The 16,768-nt window shown below is 46.6% G+C and overlaps 1 protein-coding gene across 1 annotated transcript in view; it reads left to right on the top strand.

The window, feature by feature from the left end:
* The first annotated feature begins 4,009 nt into the window (after positions 1-4,009).
* LOC133134487 (chromatin remodeling regulator CECR2) overlaps positions 4,010-16,768 on the top strand; it is a 43,307-nt gene continuing 30,548 nt past the window's right edge. Inside the window, exon 1 of the mRNA XM_061250687.1 lies at positions 4,010-4,261. Within this exon, the coding sequence (XP_061106671.1) occupies positions 4,142-4,261 (120 nt within the window). The 5' untranslated portion in view covers positions 4,010-4,141. The remainder of the gene's footprint in view (positions 4,262-16,768) is intronic.

Genomic DNA, 16,768 nt, shown 5'->3' with positions numbered 1-16,768 from the left:
GGTCTCCAATGGTCCTCACTAATTATAATGAAATAACAATCATTCAAGCCATATTACATATATGAGGATATCTAAACACTTAAAATGGTCTACGACAGAACAATAGACAAGGATGACATATCATCCATTAGCATTTCATCTGTCTTGGCTGACATATAGGGCTGTGATATGAATCTTTGGCACCCCGCCAAGTGTAGTGAGCCACAACATTCCAGCAACAGCACTTAACTACAGGGATAAGCAAATGATTAGTACTCATTAATCACTAATGCTGCCCTACACACTAAAATGTACAACTTTCTCTCCTTTCTTTTTGTTTTCTACATTTGTGCCTTGGCGTGAGTATTGTAGATGGTCCCTGACTGATGAAGAGGACTGTTCTGGGCCAGTATCCGAGCCTCACTGTGAAGGCCAATGGGAGAGCTGGGAGTGTAGCTAATACCCTCCAGCTGCAGCAGTGAGTGGCCCCCAGAGCAACCGGTGTCGAGTTACACACAGCCCCCAAAGCTCACACTCCCCCCTGAAACACACCCCTTGAGTCCCGGCTAGGCAGACCCACACTGAGGAGGAGAAGCCCCAGGTGTTTTGGTGTCAGAGTGAGTCCGGGTCATTGCAGGGCTCTCTCTCCCACACTGACGAGGCATAGAGGGAGTCGAGGGCTGCCACGGCTTTCTCGGAGACGACGCTGGGTTACAATGCTCTGCTGCCAATGACCTCAGAAAGTGACAGGTGATGACAGGCACATTGGACAGGGCTCAGTTCATCTCACCTGTCTCTTATGATCTTTCTCCGAGATGGAGGCGCCAGATCCCTGAGGTGACAGGGTCTTTTAGGCATTGTTTTCAAAACATAATTACGCAATAATACTTTTTTTTGTCCATCCTTTGTCATTACGTTGCACTGTACTTATACTTGGCCACTAAAGACCAAAGTTGGGTTAGTATTCAGTCGTGTTGATGGTATAAAAATGTAATGGTGTGCATAATAACCACTGTGCTATGATTGCATACATATACTGAAACCCCTATAGACTCCCTGTATTAAATGAAATACAATAGGCTGCAAATATTTGGGCACCCCTGGCTTAAATTTCCGTTACAATGAATCTGTACATGACTGAAAGCAAACCTGAACTCCAACTTGTAATTAAACTCTGCAAAGATTGGTCCTGTTCATCAATGAGAAAAAAAGGAAAAGGGCCCTGTGCAAAGGTTTGGGAACCCTTTTGGATTATTCTTTGTTACTTAAAAAAAAAAAAAAAAGATTAAGACCCAGACCCAAGTGATTTACTCATTAGGGCTTCAATGAGTCAGGTGAGTATAATTCCAGAGCTGAAAGAAAGATTTCAGATAGAATGGCCCGAGACCTGGTGAGAAATGCTTAGAAGAACCCACACATCACTGCAAAAGAGCTGAAAAAAAGAGTAGCAAACACATGTATGTATACCTACCTCCAGGAAAGACTGATGAAGGTTTTGGAATGGCTCCCACAGTCCCCAGACTTTTTACTATTATTGAAAATCTGGAGAGATCGCAAACATGCCGTACATGAAAGGAGGCCGAAGAATATTTCTGAGCTGGAGGTGTAGAATGGTGAAATTCAGACAGACTACAGGAAGCTTTTACAAGCTGTTATAGTTGCCAGAGGAGGAGTTACAAAGTACTAACTCACAGGGTTCCCAAATTTTTGCACAGGGCCTTTTTCATTGTTTTATTATTTTTAAAGTGTAAAAAAATTAAATAACAAGTAATCTTGGTTTAAAATTTGAAGAAATCTGTTATGTTTAATGTTGTAGCATTTAGAGGTCAGGTTCGCTTCTGTTCACTTTTAATTGCAAAAGGCTTTTTTATCAGGGGTGCCCACATTTTGCACACCACTGTATCTATTAGAATTGTATCATAGAAAAAACTATAACAAAATATAAAAATAAATAATAACAGCTGCAAAGCTTACAGCTGTTTGCAAAAACAACACGCTTTGCAGGCTGATATTCAATTCTTAAATATATGGTGGATGCATGCAATGGAAATAAAGCCAAGGGTACAGAATACAGGCTTACAGCTGATCTGAATGAAAAGGCTGTGGGTCATGATGGCTTAGATCAAAAAGGTTGCATGAATGCACAGTTTGTAGTATAGGTCTTTCATGAGACAACGATGCTTCAGCAAAGAAAGCATTGTAGTGTTTTCTAACCCACGGACATGGCCTATTACCTACTGGATAGGGTCTGCAGTGGACAGGGTTGTTCATGTGTAGAAACAGCAACTGCCTTGAGCGCGTAAGTTCGGCCACCTTGGACATCGCCTGGCTCTCTGTCTCCTAGCAACATCGCGGCAGAGATGGGGACGTGGGCTCCCTGGGGACTGGTGCCCATCACTGAATCGCACACACCGTGACAGCTGTTCACGACCAGCCTTGAGGTGACTGCGCAAACAACCCCAACGTCATTGAGAGAAACTGTGCTAAGAGTAGAGGGCGGCTTCCCGTTTATTTCTCAAAAATATGTGAATGCGTATCGAAAAATACAGCACTGATAATTTAGCATTTCCAGAGTTCTAATTTAAAATTATTAAGGAGACAAGTTGAGGTTTACCCAATTACGTAGACGTTCACTCAATTTCCTACATCCGTGAAGTTCGACGAGAAACATTAAGCAATAATTCAATAATTAATGTATTTTGTTTACCTCCATGCAGATTTTAGCTATAGCATAAAACCTAGATATAGGCTACGAGATTTCAGTATTAAAAGTCCCTTATACCCTAAATTACTGTACTGTTCAGACAAAAAAAATGCCCAGAAATTAAAGGTATAGTTTACAACTCGTCGGTTTTATCTTACAAAATTGTATCCGACTGCCAAATCAGTAGAGACTGCAAACCTTGTCTGACTGAGAGGAAATATGATGCTATGTAAGCTATCGTATGTCTTTGATGTGTGTCCTGTGTGCCCATTCGACGAATAACGGACACATAACCAAATGCAATGAATTAACGAAAGCGTGCGGTCCAGTTAATTCACAATAATAGTTCATATCAAAACATTTTCTACAGCTAGAGGGAGCTAAAGAGCGTCCCATAACTAATATCGCCTTGAGTAGCCTAGCTATGCGAGCCTGGGCTATCTCGGAAATGCAAACAATTCTTTCAAATAAAACGTCATTCATACACGTGGCTATGACTAAATACGTTTCAACATACAGCATATTCTCATACCTTCATAAGGATGTTTTCAAAACTTCCCAAACAACCAAAAACAGAGAAAATTACCTGTTACCTGCAACTGTCTTCAGCGTTTCCCCCCCCCCCCCCCCATCATTTCTGACAACCTAATGCACTCTGAGGGATAACACATAGTATGAGTTAGATAACAAATTACATTTGTAAATACAACAAATAAATTAGAAAGCAAGTAGCAGTTGTGCAATTATGTTTAAATTAGCTAAGCGTTCTGTGTGTTTGACATGATTCAGAGCAAGGGTTTCCAGTGAAGACATTTTAATTCATTTTAATTGCAGGCACAAGCCATCGTGGCGTGTTCTATCGAGCAATATAGGGCCTCGCAGCAGTATCTCCTGAGATAACAACCCCCATCCCTCCCCACGACTGCTCTTCGCTTCTAGTCCATCCTCTATTTCTCAGTGGATGCCTTCATGTGAACATGCCGAAGAGGCGCTTTTTTCAAGCTAGTTCAAACCTTACGAGCATTCCCTTTAAATGGGGACCGATTTACCAAGAAGCGAAGGGGAGAGGTATAACAAACAAATAGTGAAATCCATATAACTCTATACCCATTTGAACAAAGGAACATGTATACTATATATATATACGGATAACCGTTCAGAAAATATATATTACATTGGAGTTACATTGATAACATTTAAATTATTACAGCGAGACGTATTCAGACTCCCCTCCCTGAGTTGAGTTGGTAGCGCCTCTCCATCTGCTCCCTACTTGTGAAATTCAGATTGAAACAGATTGTAGCACTCTCCGGGTTGCAATGGCAACTGACTGGATGGAACGTCAACAACAACTTTGTTCAATTTAAAGAAGTTACAGTTTTACAAAATATTTCATACTTTGACTACAGGCACGATTTCTAATGTGAAAAACAAAGTTACACCATTTTCAGTTGGAAAATGTCCCAGGGATGTACAATTTCTGTGGAAGAGATCCAGTCTTGGTGGGAAGTCCCCGCCATAGCCCACTTCTGCTCGCTGTTCAGGACGGCATTCAGTCTACCAGACTTTGAAATTGAGGTAAAATTTGAATAATGGATTTCGATATTTAATTGATTTATGAATGTGAATATGTATTCTTATTTTAACACAATATAAATATAACCAGTAAGTTATTCACGGTCATTTCAGTTTATCTAAATAGCTACTCAGCTAAGTTAATCAATTCAGAACTTCCAGGCTAGCTAGCTAGCCCATAGCTCACTTAGTCTATACCTGCTTGCGAGATCATTTGTTTTATCATGCCAAGTTAAACACGAGATTAACTGTATGAAAAATTAGAGTTACGCAGTTTGGTGACAATGTGTTTCATTCATCGCCATCGACGCATGAAGTCTGAAGTTTCACAAATAACATTGATTTATTATGAGTGATAAAGTTGGACCATGTGGTTGGGTTCGTTTGTTTTCATTTTGTAAATCGTTGCTTTTATCTATCAGCCGAAACAAAAGTGCTAATGAGCTCCCGGTATAAACAAGGCATAAATATTCCCGATACCAGTTGATAGATCTAATTAAGTGTAGTATTTTCTCACGTTCAGAAATTTCGCTTAACTTAAATCTCTAGCTAGCAAGCTAACTAGCAAGATCGTTTGTGTCCGTCTGTTTGGATGGTCATGTCGAATATTCTAATTCTTCCTAAACCCGTGTTAAGCTAACGAATTGGTCAGAAATATTCATATATGACTCTATATTTTGTTGCAAGTAGTGTATCTGGATTTATATTCGCTATATGGATTTGAATGATGTAAAAAGTCAAGTTCACGACATGAGTTTTGAGTTTATTGTTACCAGGCTAGCGAGCCAACAGCAACAGCTCCAGTTCGGGCATTGTTTCCTTCTCTCCGAAAACCCAGTTCCCCACGGTGTTCTTCGGAGCATGTGGCTTTATCCGCACTCTTTCATTCATGAAGACCGTTTGGACCACAAGCTATATCGAAAATGGTTTGTTGGAAGTAGGCTGCACACGCGGTTATTTGCATGGGAATAATTTGTGTAATTTATCGCTCCTAGCATAACGCATTCTACTACCATCGCTACAGGACATCTAAATGTTTCGCATTAAAAGTTCACCAGGCAGTTCGCCTCACCGTGTCAGACTCGTATGGTTCGGACAAACTCGACAATTGGTAGATTCGGTTTCATATCTGTGAAGAGTGATTGGATTCCAGAAAAACTGGTAAGGTCAACATCATGCATCAACAACCACACCGTTTCCCCCTCAACCCCCACCTCTCTGGAGAGCGAAGAACCCCACGAACACATCGCTTTGTTATTGGGGGGGGCGGGGGGTGGTTCAGTGCACCACACGCTGTTTTTCAGTTTAAGAGAAGTTGAGGCTCTTTTGCTTTGTTAAAGCGTCGTCCTGCGTTAAGGCGAGTCATCATTTGCCGATGCTCTTTGATTGCTAACCGATTCGATGACATTCTGGTTATTTGAATTTGAAACGCGAAATAAGATATGCAGGTAGCTTGTTAGTTTACTTTGATGTCTGAAGAAGTAAGCGGACGGGTAATGTTTGCACTCATGTTTGCTTCTCCGAGGTGCTCTTTCTGCAGCTGTTCTGTGCGAATGATTTATTGCAGTGGAAGCGCATCACTACACATCGCACGCACTCTGTCCATTGGAGCTGTTTCGAGGAACATCTTCATTTGAGGGATCGTTTATTCTAAACGCCTGGACATGACTCTAAACTAACTCCTTGTATTTACGTTTTTGACATGCACGCTCTGCCGTCAATAGCTTTTCAATGTCCATGACTCCAGGTGTCGATGTAGCCTCAGATATGCTACAAGAAGGCGTCCCATGGTTTTGACATCGTAATCAGATCACATCAGATTGTTAAACCAAGGTCACTCACCGCGGCGTAGCGCAATGTATTTTCCTAGATCTTATCCCATACAGTAGTCGGTTGCAGGATGCCCACAAATTTATGAAACCAAGGTATCCTAATGTTTTTTTTTCAGAACCAGTGAATAACGCGTTATATACGACGAAAACACTTAAATTGTTACCAAAGCAATTGCCATTTTGTTATGCTTAACTGGGTATACACATAACTTTAATCTAATTGTTCTAGCATACCACATCACGTCCAATCACTCAAAACGAACCTTATTTCTTTTTATTTGGAATGGAACTACCGTGTAATTACATTGGGCTATTCTTTAAATACAATGTTAACTGTCATTCAATTCAGTGTCATGAAACCAGTAGTGTATTCTGATTGTGATGTTCATTTTGCTTTCCATTGCAATGTTTAATCCTCTTCGCCTGACTTGTATTCAAGAAATATAAGTGTGTGTGCATGTCTGTGGGGGGGGGGGGGGGGGTTTGTGGGTTTGTGTTCACTCTGTAGCAGTTTAATAGCATAAAATTATGGTGGTGTCCACAAGGGTATCATTTTGCGTCATTACCCTAACAGTGTATAGGATGATAATTACAAACACTGGGGTGGTCTGAACCTGGTAGATCGTGGTTCGGGTGAATGAGTGAGTAAACAAGTACAGAACAGCTTTAATGAGTGGAGTGCGTGGTCACATCAAATGACTCCCTGGCTGTAGCCCGCAACAGTGTAATTAGGGCTCACAATTCTACCTTCTACCTTCCTTTCTCCCCCGTTGTATGGGACCAACAGACAGCTTGTGGGTGCAAACAGGGTTGGTTATAGTATTAAGTACAGCAATCTGCAATATAATGGGCTACTTAGGGACATGGACACTATAGTATAATGAGGTGATTGAGTTTGATTTGTGTTTTCGTTCTTCAGTGGCAATTCTGGCTGTTCTGCTTGGCTTGTTTGCATGTTTTATGAACTGAGACATTCTTTTCCATGTAAAAGGGTGAATTGAGCTTCACTTTTTCAACTTTTGTTCCAATACACGCAATCCTGTAGACGTCCAGGCTAACCTGTGACCCAGCACCCGAATCATATGGGCAACATGCTTCTAGCGTGGAGACGTAAACCGCAGTCATAGACCAGTCTTTCCAGGTGATAATTTGTTTAGGACAGGGCTGCACAAATCTGGGCCTTGAGGCTTGCTGGTTTTTGTTCCAACAAGTTACCTTTAAGTTTTAGTTTTCTGACAGCAGTTCGCTCCTGTACTTGAGCTAATGAACGCAGAGATTAGAATAATATGGCCCTTAGCACCTCTTCTTTAGGAGATGTGAGGAGCTCCAAAGCATGCCGAGGAAATGTTTGGATCATCATGTCAACCAGAGCCAGCTCTAGCAATGGAAGGAAGATGGGTGGATGTAATGTAAACGGAGGGTGCCAAACCTCCATATTTTTCTGCATGGAATCTTCCTGGGTTGTTTGGGCTGTAGTGAAGAAGTAGTCTGCAAATTGACATGAAAAGATGAACATGATTTTTTAGTAAACTTTACACCAATACTGAAGTGGGTAAGCATGATACAGGTTCTGACAATCAGCCTACATTTCCACAAAGCAGATGAGTTCAGCAGTAAGATTTGAGTGATTTAATATTTAGATGGTTTTGTCTTTAAAAAAAAAAAAAAATGTAATCCTATTGTCTCAGGTTGCCTGTGTTCCCTTTCACAAGGTGATATGCTGCACGGGAACAAAAATGGTGTGCATTTATTAGCTTTAGTTCTGTATTCGGGGATGATGAACATTTAGAATTGTGTAAAATCAGTGGTACCCAAGTGAGCTGTTGAAGAATAAACAATCTTTGTCTTTTTGTATTGGGAAATAATGGACTATTGCATATCAACAGAACCTTGTGTTAAGTTGTGGAACAGTGCCAATTTTGGTAGGGTGGGGGAGGTACTGAGGTGTTCAGAAGCTTCTGAAGGACTGGAATGTAAGGTCCTTTCAAGCAATACATAATCCTACATTGAAGGACCAATGTCCCCCATAGGAAAGGGCAAAGGTTGTAACTGTTGGTGGGATCCAATTCATCATGCTCTTCATGCGACATGATTTCTTCATGAGTTCCAAGTATAGGAGCTTCCCCATTTTCATTTTCTTAAAAGCCAGCCAACCACAGTGGTGCATGCAATGGTAGTATTTGTACTTACCATAACCCTTTCCTTTAAATGTATATGTATATTTTTTTGATTATCTTGGCGCTAGATCAAAGATACAAACATGATCAGAGTTCCATTAACCAGTCAAGTCAACTGAAAACTGGAGAACTGAAACGTATAGTTGTAAAGAAAAATGTGAAATCCTGCCCACCCTATTTGAAGACCTTTGAGAGCTCAAAAAGAGGCCTATGTTCACTGTGGAAATGTAAAGTCAACACACACAAAATTATGGTTTAACAAGTTATCCCAACCCTTGAAGTCTCCCCTTGGTCAGATTTAAAAAAAGAATAATGATTGTGGCACTATTCCTGAATTTGGGTTAATTTCAGTGGATGCGATGTGGTTTGGTTTACCATAACTTACTATCTGAACATAGAGGAAACTCTATCGTAGCTGCTTGGCACTTAAATCAATGTGTTTCAGTGGCAGGTGTAGTCGTTTGACTAGCAATCTATCCATCTCTCTCAAGCTAGCTAGCTAGCTAGTGCTTTATCCATCTACATACCTCTCTTGCTGTCTATCTAGTGATCTATCCATATCTCTCACTAGCTAGCTAGCGATCTATCTGCCTATCTCTCTGGCTTGCTAGATATCAATTATATTTAGACTCGCTAATGTTCTGACTGAATGCAAATAGATGTGAGGGGGAAAAAACCCAAAAAGCCACTCACCAGCTGTGGTGTGTACAGTGTATAATCAGGATGTAAGGGCGGGGATTTTCCTGCAGTTGTGGACCCCACCTTTTCGCTCCACTGCGCTTGTGTTGATAGTAGGCGGCACCCTGGTTTTGGCTTCATGTGCCAGTGTACACCAGCCATAGGACATGAAGGGGTGATGTCATCACTTGGAGCTGAGTAAGTGGTCTTCAATCGCAGATTGCCAGTGGCCTTCTGCTGAAGGAGAGTGGGCTTGAATTGAGGATTCCTCCGGTTCAGCTTGCTACTCTTAAGTGCTTGTCATCAGGGAGAGATGCTGCTTTCCTCCAATCAGCTCTCATACACCTGTAATGCACTGCATCATGAGTAGTGTATGAAATTGTACTTGCACCATAATAGCACAACTGCACCACATACATGTGCTTGACTTTCTTCAGATTCACCCTTACCATTTCAATGTGAATTATGAGTAGGTTGGTTGTATGAAGGTTGCTTGCACTTTCAAACAAGCTCTGTGTTGTGAGCAGCTTGTCAACCAGAAACAACTTTTGGTATAGTCTGGCAAAGCGTATGCGGCATGACGAATGTAAGGTGGTTCTAGCATGAAGCGGGACTTGGCAGATCGGATGGGTATAGCATCTGTTTCTTCAATGGGGTGTCACTGTTTTCAGCCCAAATGTGTGCCGTTAAATGGCGGCGCTGTAAATAGCAGGTGGCCGGTACAGTAAATAGCTCACAAATCCAGGACTAAGAGGATTGGCACTGTCTTGGGCGTGGGACAGCCCCTGGCCTGAAGGTGATTGTAAGGCCACATCTCTGTCAATGATCAACTGAGAGAGGAGAAAAGGCCCAGTGTCTGACTGGGAAGATGGAGGGACCAACCTTTATTCCCAACCCTCCATCACTTATCCCCCTGGCTCTTCTCCGTCACTCTGAAATGTAAATCGCTCTTTTCAAAGAGCGGAGCGCTTCTTAACGCAGCGTTTAAAAACAAACTCAATCATGCCAGATCTTCCCCCGCAGTTCGTGTGAATGTGTGTGGTTTGTTTCTCTCTCTGCATTGTTTCTGACGGATGCTCCTGTGGTTGCAGTTCAGGGTTGATTGTTCAAATGTGGAGAGTCTTGCTGTTGTTCACGTTGAGGGTTGGTTTCGTTCTTGGCTGCCGAGCAAGGCTGCTGAACCCACTAGTGTTGGCCTGTAGGGCATCTCTGGTGCTCCCCCACTAGGTGTGTGGGGAAGGAGGTTCTTCTCTGAACACCCACAGATTTGTTCTCTAAGCGTGAGTGCCTTTCAATGTGTTTATTTTGCTTCATGGTGCATACCTTGGTGATAAATCGAGTGGGAACGGCTCCCACTACTGCATGGATGTGACTGGATTTCTGCAACTGACTCTGTTATTTTGTCCACAATTTCTGTTGTGAAGTTCCATTTGAACTTCATTGCCAGTTTTTAGAGCTCCGATTTCTTCCATTCTCATTTGGCATAGTGTAGCCTTGTTTACCTTTTATTCAGTGACTCGAGAGTTCCTTCATGCACCAGGGGCAATTGCGTGAACACTATATGAACGAACCACTAAGCAGAGACAAACTAACGTTTTTGGGGCATGTGGGTGTTTTGAAAGCTACTCTGGTGCCTGAAGGGGTTCTCTTGTTGTGACAATGGTGCAAGCAAATGTTTGTGAGCCTTGCGGTTGGGTTACATTTAGGGCAGTGGGAGGGGGTGGGGCACAGTGCAGGAGGTAGGAAATGATTGTCAGTTCCTTGAAAAACAAAAAAAACACTTTCCCTCTGGTAGTGATCCATGTCAGGATCCTGTCTGACATTTCATCAACACATCAGACTTTGCTTTCCGGATCATATCCACAATTCACAGAACCCCCCCCCCCCCCCCCTCCACATGGAAACATTGCCCATGCTCCCAACTGTACTTGGGGCTCATATGGTTCATATCCCCACCTGCCGAGGAGATTTGAGCATTTCCACTAAGGTAAGTCACCCACATCTACGGGTCATGAGGGGCGGTGAGTCACTGGGCGGAATGATGGAGAAGGAAAGGCTGCGTCGCTCCGGGGAAGAAGCATCTCGCCCACGTTCCCTCAGAATCCCCCCACCCCTCCTCGCTCCATCCCTCTTCCCTTGTTGTTTTCATCACACTTTTGTTCGCGCGCCCGGCTGCTGGAAGGCGGACTGCGCACCCAGCGATCCGCTCCGAAGGTGGCGGCTGTGATATCTGCCCGTGGTTCCGGAGAGCGATAATGGAGGCTTTTTCTTGGCCGGTGTTCAGAAGCTGCTCCTCTGGCACATTGTTCTCCGGTTTCACTTCAGTGTCGCTCCCGGATTCCCTGGGGCTCTGGGCGAGAGAGCCGCCACAGGAAGAGGCCCAGCTCTACCAGGCCAGCTCCCTGGTCTTTGTCTGCGAGGAGCACGCTTGATTTCCCGGCAGTGTGGCTGTGAAATGAGCCCTGAAATCTTAGTGCCTCCGGGAGGCCCACAGCCCATCTGAATACCCCAGGGCCAGCCCCCGCAAACGCAGCCAGGGGGCGCTTCTCCTGATGGGGGGAGGGGGGCGAGGTGCCTGCCTGCCTGCCTGCCTGCATGTCAGCATTAGGTGCCGGTGCTGTTTGCATATACATCTTCATTATCTCCCTGATGTTATCTGGTAGGAGGGGATCGGCCTCGTTTGGAGGTTATTTATTTAAAAGTCAGATGCCGGCGGAGCTGGATAAGAGGGTTCTAATTAGCTTCAATGCTGAATTGATTAAAAGCAAGTCGCTAGAAAGCTGCAGCATCTCAAGCATCTGCTGTTATCTGTGAAGATAAGCAGGAGGTGGCCATGGACGCCACCCCGGTGAAGCTAAAGCCGAGGACACTGCAGACTAGCGGCCCACGGTGGTGAGCTAGGGTCAGGGTGGGCCATGGGATTAGGCAGGGGTGTTGACTTCCCTCGGCCAAAGCCCTGAAAGAAGAATTACACCAGCAGGCTATTTCAAGCCCTTTCTGTTTCCCTGCTGCCAGAACTGGCTGAAACCGCCTGAAACTGCCTTGCTGCACACGAGGGTCCTCACCGATCGCAGCCTTCAGGCAAACGCATCAGCTACCAGTAAGGGTCAAAGGGCACGACCGACTACCCCACGGCGGTAGAACATTTAATTTATGTTATTGCGGACTGATATGTGAGTGAGACGCTTAAGTTGATGCTGAGTGTAGTGAAACCATGAATCATGCTGAGCAGCTGGTAGCCAACATGGACAGCCTTTTGGTTCTTGACCGTGCCTACTAGTGCACTGCTGCTGCATGCCTTCACTCTTCCTCACTTCCCCTCTCTGGCACCCAAAGCTAGACCTGTGCTATCCTGCCAAAATGCAGTGTAGCATAACCTCTGTAGTGATTTGACAGAATGGTGATTGTGATGAATTGTGGGATGGATAGAGTTGGGTAATGGCTATGAGGCACATCACAGGTTTCCTCCTGAGTCCAGGCACCAAAAATGTGTTGAGCTTCACCTAGGCTCTATATATTCCTGTGTGCTAATTTTAGTAGTGTGGGGGAATAGGTGACAGGCAGTGTCTTTTCTGTGTCCCCCATCTCCCCCCCCACGTCTTTCCAGTTGCTTTTCAGTTCAGTCTTGTGTGGAAATTTCCTTTCACTCGGCACTACTCTACACGGGGTGGTGGTTAATGCTGACGGACATTTGGCCATGGCGGTGATCGATCCCGTCAGGGCAACGGTGTATTGGCTCCGGCCGTGGTGTTCAGTACCCCCCACCCTTTCAAAACACCCTCTGCCCCCACCCCCCAATACACACACACGCACGTCTGCACCCTCCGAAGCCCTTTTCTCTCAGCACAACCTGGGACGTGTTGTGTGCCAACAGTAAACACGGTGTATTCATCCAACCCCGGCACTCTGCGGCTCCGGGCCCAGCCCTGGCAGCACCATGACTAAACCCCAGATGGTGGCTCTTTCTTTCCTTTCCCCTGGAGGGTGGAGGTGCACTGGCTGCGCTCCTTTTCTTTCAGCCTCTGCGGGTTGAATGTAAGGGAGATTTAGGCCTATTAGGTCTGCCAGAGAGGGGCTGAGGAAGACTCCCTTTTCTTTATTTGAACAAAAGGCCGATCAAAATCCTGAGATTATGACTGTGCATCGCCCGGTTACACATCACACCCTGGTTTAAAGTGTGAGTGCGTGGTGCGGCTGCGGTGTTGGGGGTGGGGGGGGGGGGGATGGGAGCCCTGGATCTGTGTTGAATTAGCGTCTTTGATGTGAGAGGGTGAAGCCCCCAGTGGAGGGCGGCGTGTGGTTTGGGGAGGAAGCGGACGTCCGCTGTGGGATTCGCAGTATCAATAAATGATGGGTCATCGGGCCACGTCCGAGGCGCTGAGTGCTGCCTCTTTAAAAGGATCAGACATTGCGGTTGATGTTGTTCATGCACATCTTTACCTTTTAACCCTGTGCTGCTCTGTTCCTGTCAGGAGTCCTGATTGCTGCAGCAAGCCCCATCTGCCTCTTAGTGACCGCAGTACAACTCGCACAACCACTAGTTACACTGTAGCTACTCTCTCCGACTGTATCGCAGCCTTTATATAGTACACTCTTGGCACTCGCGTCAGTTTCACGGCCACCGTTAAGTTATTGGGCGCACCTACCAGCGAAACGCATTTGCGGAGTAGCTGTTAATACATTTGCTAAACACACAACACTGATATGACGTACTCACCCAACCGTTAACACAGGAACTATATGCTCACACCGAAACTGCACCCTTAATACAGGAACCATGCGCCACACTGATATGCCAGCATTAACACAGGAACCATGTGCCACACTAATACGCCAGCATTAACACAGGAACCATGTGCCACACTAATACGCGAGCATTAACACAGGAACTATGCACTCACGCGATACTGCACCCTCCAAACAGGAACTATGCGTTCACACTGATACGCCAGCATTAACACAGGAACCATGTGCCACACTGATACACCAGCATTAACACAGGAACCATGCGCCACACTGACATAGCAGCATTAACACAGGGACCATGTGCCACACTAATACGCCAGCATTAACACAGGAACCATGCGCCACACTGATATAGCAGCATTAACACAGGAACCATGCGCCACACTGATATGGCAGCATTAACACAGGAACCATGCGCCACACTGATATGGCAGCATTAACACAGGAACTATGCGCCACACTGATATGGCAGCATTAACACAGGAACTATGCGCCACACTGATATGGCAGCATTAACACAGGAACTATGCGCTCACGCGATACTGCACCCTTAACACTGTAGCGTGCACAGGGCTTCTGAAACCCGGCCCCAGCCCCTCCCCCAGCCCTGAGTGACAGGCAGCAGGAGCGCGTGGTGCTGGGGGGTGAGGGGCCGCGCTCTCTGGGGTTTACTTCAGTCCTCTCCATTGTTGGTGCTCCCCATGGCTCCTTCTCTCTGTCTCCAGTCTGGGGCTGTCTCTCTCTCTCCCCCCTGTTTCCCCCTCTCTCTCTCTTGCTTTCCCCCTCTCCCTCTCTTTCTGTTTTCCTCTTTCCCCTTCGCTCTCTCTCCCTCTCCCTCTGTCTTTCACCCCATCTCCCTCCCTTGCTTTCCATCTCTGTTTCTCCCACTCTCTCACCCTTGTGCCCCTCTCTCTCCCCCCCCTCTCTCTGTGTGAGGGGACAGGTAACCCATCACCTGTGCCAGCCCACTCATCTCCACTCCTGCCTCATTACAGTTCACTTAAGTCCATGTATGGGGTGTGTGAAGTCTTGGTGTGTGCGCTCACGTGCATGTGTGTGTAAATCATTCATGCGTGTGTGCGCCTGTCGTTGTGGGAGTGTTTGCATGATGCAAGAGTGTCAGCGGCAGCCGTGGGCGCCGGTGGAGCGGAGCGGCAGCACCGCTGTTCTTCCCACAGACGGCTCCGAGCTGCACGGTTACCAGCGGGAATGTCACCCCACCGCCCTGGGACCGCTGAGGGAGGGGCACAGGCAGGGGGAGACGCGTGGGACTCGGGGAACGGAGGAGAGGAGGAGGAGGAGAGGAGAGGGAGGGAGGGAGGGAGGGAGGGAGTGTGGGAGAGAGGGGGCTCGGAGCAGAACAGAACAAAGGCTCTGCTGATCCGCAGACCTGCTCTTCTGAAGAGGAACCTGCTCACCTGTTACGTGGAGCATGTCAAATGATGGCGCTTACTGGCCACTCCTCTTTAAACTCCTCTTTAGGCCTGTGCTTGCTGCTCTTTCACGGCAGTGGGGGTTGTCACATTGGGTCTCAGTTGGTTCTTATGTTGCCTGAGGTCTTTGCCCTTTGGGTTTTTACGATGGCTAATGCTTCTGCATCTGGTGCGGTTTTTGTTTCCATTCCCATCGCTGAATTAAAATTCTGCACAGAACTCCTTAGACTCGACTAAATCCATTTGAATCGGTGAGGATCCAATAACACAGTCTTGTGCCAGCTATCCACCAAAATTGGTGGATAATGTAGTTCTAGTTTCTGTATTCGGTGTTGCCCGCTGAAAGGTGGTGGTGATCTGGTCTGTCTCTGGAGAGGATCTGAGAGTGTACACCTGCTCTGAGAGCCTTTGCCTATCCGAGTGTGTTCCTCATCAATTTCAAAGCAGGTGACTCAGAGAGGGGTCAGGCCACAGATGGACAGATCTGTAAAAAAAAAAAAAAAAAAAAAAAAGAAGGCCAGTTGCTTAGTTGCTTCCAAAACCATCTTGTTCGCAGATGTGACATCCCCCCTCTGTGTAAGCCTGGCTGAATACGGGGGGTTGAGCTTCGGGCATCCCCTCTCAGACGGGGACGCTCGGACAAAGCTGGCGTTCGGGACGGATACGCCCACGGCGCTTGCCCTGTCGAGCCGTTCGGCGCTACACTGCGACGCCTCCCCCCGCCCGTGAAGGACGCATCGCAGGCCTGGAGCCGCTTCTGTGGAGCGCGGCGGGTCTGTCTCTGGAGCGGGGAGCTGGCTCGGGCTGGCTGGCCCCTTCCAGGCCACGCCGACTGCAGATTAATGGGACTGCTGTGTTTGTGTTCACCACGGCTGAGAACACAAACAGCCCCCGAACGGGGGGGTCCACCAGGCCGCCGGCCATGCAGAACCGGCCAGCTCGGAAAGGGAGGAAGTCAGCGATATCACACTTCAGGGGCGCAGGATGCAGCCCCCTGAAAAAGAGCCCCCCTGACCCTCGAGTTAATGATCGTCTCACACTGTCCCGGACAATGATCTCATCTCCAGAAGTACCCCCCCCTTCACTCACACCCCCCCCCTAAAATACTCCTCACACCTGCCCCTGACATTGAGACAGATACCTCCCCCTCCCTAGGAGACTGGAGCTGACTCCTCTTGACTGGAACCAGCAATAAAAGTGAGTAGGGGCTTCTAGTGTGAGTGGTTGGAGGGGAAGTTGGTGGGGGTTGGGGGGGCTGTCTTTTGTGAGGAAGGCCATTAGTCAGGTGATTAAGGCTTCTCTCTCCCTCTCTTCTGTTCAGTGTAAAATACACTCAGACCCTCAGCCAACCCCCCCCCCCCCCCCCCCCCCGACACACACACACACACACACACACACACACACACACATGCTCGCTCGCCCCTCCCCCGTCACGGTGGTGCTGTGGAAGTGAGTCTCCCATGGCGATGGGCTGAGGCATTCCAGGCCCCCCTCCTGCCCTGGTCTGGTTAAGGTCAGAAGTGCAGAGGTGGCTGGAGGAATGCCTGTGAAAGGAGGGTCCTGTGGACGGGCCCGTGCGATTGTTCTTCTCGCCCACCACAGCTCCTCAATTCTCCAGGAGGAGTGTGTGTGTGCACGTCCATG

This window comes from Conger conger, chromosome 8 (assembly GCF_963514075.1).
Source record: "Conger conger chromosome 8, fConCon1.1, whole genome shotgun sequence".
NCBI classification, from domain to species: domain Eukaryota; kingdom Metazoa; phylum Chordata; class Actinopteri; order Anguilliformes; family Congridae; genus Conger; species Conger conger.
This window is presented reverse-complemented; position numbering and strand designations above follow the sequence as displayed.